This window comes from Lytechinus pictus, chromosome 9, assembly GCF_037042905.1.
Source record: "Lytechinus pictus isolate F3 Inbred chromosome 9, Lp3.0, whole genome shotgun sequence".
Taxonomy (NCBI): domain Eukaryota; kingdom Metazoa; phylum Echinodermata; class Echinoidea; order Temnopleuroida; family Toxopneustidae; genus Lytechinus; species Lytechinus pictus.
This window is the reverse complement of record NC_087253.1, coordinates 24,642,903-24,650,753: the sequence shown is the minus strand read 5'-3', so window position 1 is coordinate 24,650,753 and position 7,851 is coordinate 24,642,903. Positions and strand designations below refer to the sequence as shown.

The 7,851-nt window shown below is 37.6% G+C and overlaps 1 protein-coding gene across 1 annotated transcript; it reads right to left on the bottom strand.

Moving 5' to 3' along the window:
* Window positions 1-200: 200 nt before the first annotated feature.
* On the bottom strand, window positions 201-7,353 carry LOC129268098 (uncharacterized). The gene is made up of 3 exons (XM_054905682.2): window positions 7,217-7,353; window positions 6,367-6,579; window positions 201-5,052 (listed from the first exon to the last, which is right to left on the bottom strand). The coding sequence occupies exons 1-3, from the start codon at window positions 7,283-7,285 to the stop codon at window positions 4,594-4,596; spliced, it is 741 nt and encodes a 246-aa protein (XP_054761657.2). The 5' UTR covers window positions 7,286-7,353; the 3' UTR covers window positions 201-4,593.
* Window positions 7,354-7,851: the final 498 nt, after the last annotated feature.

Below are 7,851 nucleotides of genomic sequence, written 5' to 3'. Positions count from 1 at the left end.
CCTCATCATTACCATGCACCCTCATCATCATAATATCATCATCATCATCATCATCATCACCACCACCACCACCACCATCCTCTTCCTCCTCGTCATCATCATTATCATCATCATCACCGTTGTCGTCGTTTCTCTCAACATGTCGATGTGAATATCAATGCAAAGAAACATAAATAACAGAACTTCAAACCCTTAAAGAATTCACATTGTCAATGACATCAATTAATCTTTATTGAGATCATTTCTGTACATAAAAACATAATATCATCTTCTGTACTCTATCTTCAACTTTACAAACAAACAGAAAAAAAAATCACCATCATTTTTTTCTGTACAATTATTATATTCATGCTAATTTCATCAAAAACATGAAAATTAGTTCTGTTCTTGGATGTGAAAATCGAACCTACAGTTCACAGGGAAATGTACAGAGAAAAACCCAACACTGAAAACCAAAGGTGTAAACATCACAATCAAATTACACAAATAATCAATTTGAATACAAATACTGAATTTTTACTTTGTAACTTTGGCAGGATGGTGACGGTCTAATTATTGCTACAATTAAATACTCAAATAATTCTGGTGGCATTTTGGAAGGATGCTGATTTGAGAAAATAAAAGGAACAATACAAATGTGAAGATCTTACTAAAATTCATGACCACATATTTAGCAAAGTAACTTCTTATTGCTGATAGTTGAATAATGCCATCCTTAATGATACTGACAAGACTTTTCTTTCTAATCCCTTGCCAGAATAAATCAAGTTATTGTCATAGATATATTTCGTTGAGAAAAGCTTAGAAAACTTTGACCCTGTTTGGAAATTTGACTTTTGAAACTCATCACTCGTATAAGACGCACACGACACACAGGTACTGTGTGGCCTTCTATGTACATAATATATGCAGCCTTTCTTTGTTATCTACCCGCTCCTCCTCGAGCAATATACTTTATTGCCGCACTGGAGGTCCATAAAAGAATTCCATTTCAATAAAAAACATAACAAAACAAACTCGATAAGAGCAAAATTATGATACGAATATCTGTACAATCGAATAGTTATAAACAATACCAAGAGGGGAGACATGGTGATATTAAGAAATAAGAACATTCGTCACAAAATATTTGCATAATGAATTCAAAGAAGCAAACTCAGATGCTCTTGAAAATGAATTTAGACAATATAACATGAATACTATTTTTGTTATTTGTGAATAATAACAATAATAATAAAAATAGAACTACACTTGCCTTGCATAATTTACATATCAAATGATTCTGTGGTTTAAAATCGTCGGACAGGATTCACAAATTAATTCAAATTGATTCAAATGAAAAATTAATAAATAAAAAACAATAGATGACACAACCAAGCACCAAGTGCGCATTAAATAAGTGTTTCTATCAAAAGTGCATTGTAGAGCCGTTGAAACGGGTGTTTCTATTGGTCCATTAGTGACTGAGCGGACCTGACACAGTTAGAATCCGATCTCTGATTGGTGGACAAGGAGATTGGCCTCAACAAGCACTGTTAAAAGTGCAAAATATATTCTCACTATCAAATATATCCCTAGCACACTTAATACTCAGTAACACACGTTAGCACACTCACGGTATGTGGTTGCCGTAGCTGGCAAGATGTAAACAAATGATTTTATTGGCAAAAGATGGCACAATACTAATAAAAGAATGGCAAATGTGAAAGGAATGAGTCTAAAAATGTATTACGGATGTAAGCCCTCCAGCCGATCATCGCAACTACAACTTAGCTTAGACTTGAAACTGAACCAAATTATGATAAAACAAGTCACATGAACTACAAAGGGCAAGACTTGACGGCTTTCTGGTTGTGATGACTTTATTTCCTTTTCTCAAACCCCACCCCGGTAGAATCAGGAGTGGAAGATCGAGACGAAAACTGATCAAGCACAACGGAATAGCTCTATTTGCAAGAACACTATGATTCCTATTCCTACTTCTACAATTTCAATGAATACATTTTGATCTGGTTTTTATTCGTGATGGTGACTTACAATTTGTTTCCGGAAAAAAATGCGATACAAATATTTCACAGATTAAAACAAATGGTAGACACCATTCACTGTGCTAAAACACACATAAGGCTAACGCTCTAACTCAGCAAATACACTTGGTATGGACTCTATCAGCATTCATACATTCTGCGTGGGGTGTCCTATTAATTTTTCATTTACTGTGGAAAAAAGGAGCAATTTTTTTTCATTAATTCCAAAATCTTCATCTGCGAGAATAATCAATGAATTTTTAAAAGAAACTGGCATTGAGAGGATTGAAAAAACATATACCGAACGCAAACAAGAGCATAAAGAAAAACATTTGCAATTGAAGTATGAAATATGAATTATAGATATGAAAATTTCCCCCAATAGTTGCTGGGAGAGTAATCATTCCTGAAGAAGTAACATTTCTTAAAGGACACCCCATCATTTAGTGCTGCAGTAAAAACTCAGTATAAGAGAAACACAGGTGTGATATAACAAGAACTTTGTTATAACGGAGACCTCGTTATACTGAGTTTCCACTGCCTTATCTGATCCTCTTCAAACTACCACCTTTCAAACAAGATAGTCTTCATGCATGTTGCGTCAGACACCTTTTACACAATCATCCATGCAATAATGCCTTTTCACTTTTCACATTTAAAATATATACACCTTTATTTACCATCCTAGTCCATTTCCCCTTATTGGAAAAATCCATTATCATTTTTTACATCATTCAATTCCATCTAAGTCAGTCGTCACCTCCCTCATCCGTTGAGGGGTTCCCGGGAAAGAGCCAGAACACATGCCAAGAACTCAATACCTTTGCACATCTATACAGTTCTAAATCTATTGCTTCTATGCTTTCAAGCTTTTTGTTTGTAATAAATTATTGCTATAGAATTCACATACTAGGATGATGATTTTGTACAAAAAAGAGTCAACAATGAATGGTTTATTAGGTCTTGCAATATTCTAAGGGTGAAAAAAGATTAATGATTAGCTAAACAAAGTACTTCTCAATACATCCCTTAGCATATTTGCTTAAAGATGGGGGAGGGGTCATAGAAGGGGGGGGGGGTGGTCCCCAAGAGTGAGAAGGGTCAGGGTGGGGGGGCAATATAAAAAAATCAATTATGAGAGAATTGTACTTTACAAGAATGTACACATTTAAGTACTTTTCATAACAACAACGGGCTAATGCTCTTATACCATGTATACCCAATCATAAACTTATCTATCATTTTTTTGTATTATTTTAATTCACTTTGGTATACACAAGTATAATTTTGGTCTCATTTGTTTAGCTTGTAATCTCATGATTAAAATTCAGGACATATTCCACCATACCGTATCTGGATAGAAGTTGCTTTCATAAGAAACCTGGCCGAACCTGAAAAGTGCTCATGATTTTGAAAGAAAGATGAACAATTCCCTTGCCATTTGGTATCCAAATCGGCTTGAGAATATGCTTTGGTAAGTTTGATCTCATTGTTTCCACAATTAATTTGTTTATGCTTAGGCTAATAAGAAAATATGGAAATTATCATTGATTAAGTCTTCATTTTCTGTTTAGTTCATTTTTCTGGGGAATTCATTCGGATTGGTCAATTAACACATTTCCCTTGGAGCATATCGAAAACTTGTATGCAGTGTACCGGACATGTAAAAACATAGCAGACGACGTTTGCAGACCTCGCGATCATCGTATGACTAGTGGTGCGGAATGTTCCATTGCGGCTTTATGGGGGAAATAGCATTACAGAGGGATAAAATGTATACACAGATAATGTTTCAGCGTTGATTCGCAATATTTTGAGTCAATTTTCATGAATTATCGTTGTTTGAACATTTAAACATCATTATAAAATGAAAGAAATAAGCAAAACTTAATTTTCAGACTTAGCTATGCAGTGGTAAGCTAGGATGCACCCCTCGTATACATAATGGACCCGTCACGAGTGTAGGTTTGCTCTTCGGACATCACTATCACAAAGAAAATCTCCTCTGATTTGATGATAAAAGTGCCCTATTTCCTTATTAACCAATCTCCATGGCTCTTTCATGAGTATTTGCCTTACAATGTGCCCTTTATTGTAATCTGGGCGGAAATTCATGATACCACCACCCACCGATGTGACGACGGATATAATCCACCCGGGTACTATAAAAATGTCCCCCAAACCCATTATCCCAATACATATTCCTGACTATGGATGGTTTCTAATGATTTTAATGTAATAAAGTGCCATATTTCCCACCAATTGAATGTAAAAAAAATTATGGTCATCTGATAGAAGAAGTTGTTACCATTCATTTCAGGGGGGCGGAAATTCAATCTGAATCAACGCTTGTCCTTGATACACATTTGTTTGTGAAAAAAGGGTATAATGCAAGGGAATTCTGCGTGTTATAAGGGTGCGTGCGTGCAGCGAGGACCTTCTGTCCGCTAGTTTTCCATATGGGAAATTCCATTTGGTTTCGCCCTAAGAGGTCCTCTTCCAATCGTCGTGGACGTCACACGCGCGGAGTGAAAATAACAAATATGATTTATTATTAATAAAGTATTTACGAGTAACCATTCATCATTCCCATGACCGAACTATGTTCCTTTGCTCTGAGCCTGAGTGCTGCGATGCTGTTAGTACGACGATCCACGCCTCCGACGCCCTCTACGGTCGGGTGCATATCGGTGTACTGTCCGTTGTACGCTGCGGCGTTGAGGCCGCCGACGCTGGACATGAAGTTCGAGCTCGGACTGCTGACCGGTGCGGTCCCCGATGAGGGCGGCATACTGGTAGGCATAGAGGTCATCGAGGTCATGTTGGACATAGGGTTCATGACCCCGGTGTTGTTCATTTGATGGGCAGGGACGCCCATAAAGGATGGGAGTGTTGACTGCGGTGCCATGCAGCTGTTGATCGGGTTCTGGCCGGGCATCTGGGGCTGTTGACCGACCGGGGACATGGAGGACGCGAGGGGTGACGCCATGTTTGCTGCCGTTGCCCATGGTGACGATTGATGAATCTGTGGATGCAAAGGAAGAAGAGAAACAATATTTGATTAGAGAAAAATTACTTGAAAGACGAGTATTGATATTTCATATGAATAAATAAATTTGAAAATAAAATATGATCTTTGTTGATATTAAGACCAACAACTAATTACTCCAAATTTTTCAATATCCAACTATAGATGATTTTCATTCAAGGCTTTGTATAACAAAGTTCAACTGGGAACTATACAGCAAATTACTTTCCAAAATCAAATTTTGGCTGACATTAAACTTTTTAATACAAAATTAGCCACGTTAAACATTCTTGAACATGACATTTTCGAAGACAAGATTACATTAAAGCGTTTCCAAAACCATGGCTGATTACTCCAAATATTGGCTAATACACTGAAAAGGAATATATTTTACTTGAACAAACGCGTGCACATGCAAATCAGGTTAAACATGGACAACCCAAATTAATATAGTACAATATTTTCATGCAAAGACACATATTGAAGCATGCTATTATTTTTCAAAAAGCGGACTGACATGATAAGTGTAGTTAGGGACGTTAGTTGTGGTATGTTATCAGGGGAAATTGGATGCAAGCTCAAATAACCAGATATCATTCAAATAAAATAGGAAAGTGATTAGAGGGGATTTGGCTTTATGAATATGAAATACGTTGTCAAGATGCTAATTGGAGAACTTTGAATAGAGCAAGGAAAAGAAGGCTAATGGTTTACAGGCCTTAAAGGAGAAATTGATTTTGAACATATGGCCTTATTATATATCAATGGAAATGTAATGATTTGGGGATTATCATTAGGCCATTTAAAAATAACGAAAATAATATACAAGATGGAAATCGCCAATTAAAAAGCGCTAAAATTCCTCTCCGAAATATGCCTCGCATCGATCTCTGAATTGACTCGAATTTGATGACGTGTATAAGAGTACCAGAGACGTGATTGGCTCTCCCACATCAAGCTCCACTTGCGTGCCTTTCTCCTTTAACAAGAAAATCATGGAAATGCTCTAGTGAAGGACTTTTGTACCTCTATTTGACTTTATTCATTTTATTTCATTCTATTTATGTTTTTTTTTTGCTTACAGAATCGGTATCGAGTGATCTAAAAAAAAGCATGAGGAAGTCATTTGATAATGAAGTGAAGAAGATGAAAGAGTCCCCAAAACCGAGAGAAATGCAGCCTTCGACATTGGGCGGAGGGGTGAGAATGCATGATGAAGAATGATGGGACGAACTGAAAGATGCAAGGATGATGCCCTAGAAGAGGAAATGATGATGGTGGTGATGCGTAACCATGAAAACGGTCATTTACCATTGAGGAGTGGTTACTGGTGTCTTGTGATTCGTTGGTGGTACTGGTACCGGGCGTGCCTCCCACCGAACTGGACGGGTGGCACCCGATCTTCCTCGAGTCGAATTCCCGGCGGAGGTTCTGCAGGTTGCGACAGATTCGGAGCATGGCGCCCTCAACGGGAGCTGGGGGTTGATGTGAGTCGCCAAGGACATGGAAGCCAGGAGAATTGACCTGTTTACATAATAGCGGGGTAAGTGAAGTGGTTGGGTAAGCTACTAATTTCTACAAAGCACACTTTTCACTCTTAGCTGGCTACATAAGGGTCACACTGGTCTATCGCTAATTTCTTGTACATAAACACAGCAGTATATATATATATATATATATATTTTAGGTATACAAAATTAGGCAGCGGGTTATTTTTACACAAGCTAATATAATTGTGTTTTACTCAAAACAAACACAGCACTGCAGCGGAATTTATATATATATTGCTTTTTTGACAGAAGGGTATGTCTAATAATAATTACAGAGTGAAATGTTTGTTATATCACAGCACCTGAACGTTGAATCTAACAACGGACAATGTTAAAGTATAACTCACATAACACCGCAACATCACATGCGTATAAATGATACAAATTCTGATTACAGAGTAGAAAAAAAGAAAACTTGGCGATATAAATCATTTTAGGGTAGAAAGATACAGATCTAGAGAGGAACATAGGAATGGGACTCAAGCGTGTTTTATTGTGTGTGTGTGTGTGTGTGTGGGGGGGGGGGGGGTCTAGTAACACTTTGGGTTAATAATGAAATGAGAGAGGAACGGGAGAGGCGTTACAGGGGTGTAAACCCAACTCTTACGCACCTGTGAGTAAGCATCTGGGCGTGGCGCTATGGGCATCTCGTAACCAGATCCTGGTCCTAGGCCCCTCATGTTCTGGAACTGCTGGAAGCGTTCCCTTTTCCTCCACTTAGCTCGCCTGTTCTGAAACCAGACCTGGATCAGGAGAGAGAAAGAAAGGGGAAATCAAGATGATTGTAAATCGTCACATGAAATCAAGATTTAAATTTCAATCGAGATTGATTAAATTCCAATCAAGATTGATTAAATTTCAATCAAGATTGATTAAATTTTCAACCAAGACTCGATCATTCGTTAACGTCACCGGCCACATGCAGAGCAATAGCGCCAGCTATCTGAATATGCTATACATGCTATAATGTTGTACAGCAGCTTTGTTCCAAGTTCGGGATGGCATTAAAATAATTAAACCGATAGTTCATTAGGTGTTGATAATCACACGTAAAGTGTTTCGGGCTTAATATGATAAAAAGAAATACGAACTCAAGATATGATCAACACGGTTAATCTGCTCTATTGTAAAAGACTTATAAAGAGTACAGAGAGAGAGAGAAAGAGAGAGGAGTGAGGGAGGAGCGGATAAAAAGAGCGAGGAGGGAAGAAATATAGAAGATGAATATCGAAGGGAGAGAAGGGAG

What these genes read in the sequence shown, in the direction of transcription:
- LOC129268098 (XM_054905682.2), bottom strand. Translation starts at nt 7,285, where the DNA reads ATGAGGGGCCTAGGACCAGGATCTGGTTACGAGATGCCCATAGCGCCA. An exon ending in GCCCAGATGCTTACTCACAG is followed by an intron (nt 6,580 to 7,216) that starts GTGCGTAAGAGT and finishes TTATGTAAACAG; the next exon opens with GTCAATTCTCCTGGCTTCCA. An exon ending in CCAGTAACCACTCCTCAATG is followed by an intron (nt 5,053 to 6,366) that starts GTAAATGACCGT and finishes TTGCATCCACAG; the next exon opens with ATTCATCAATCGTCACCATG.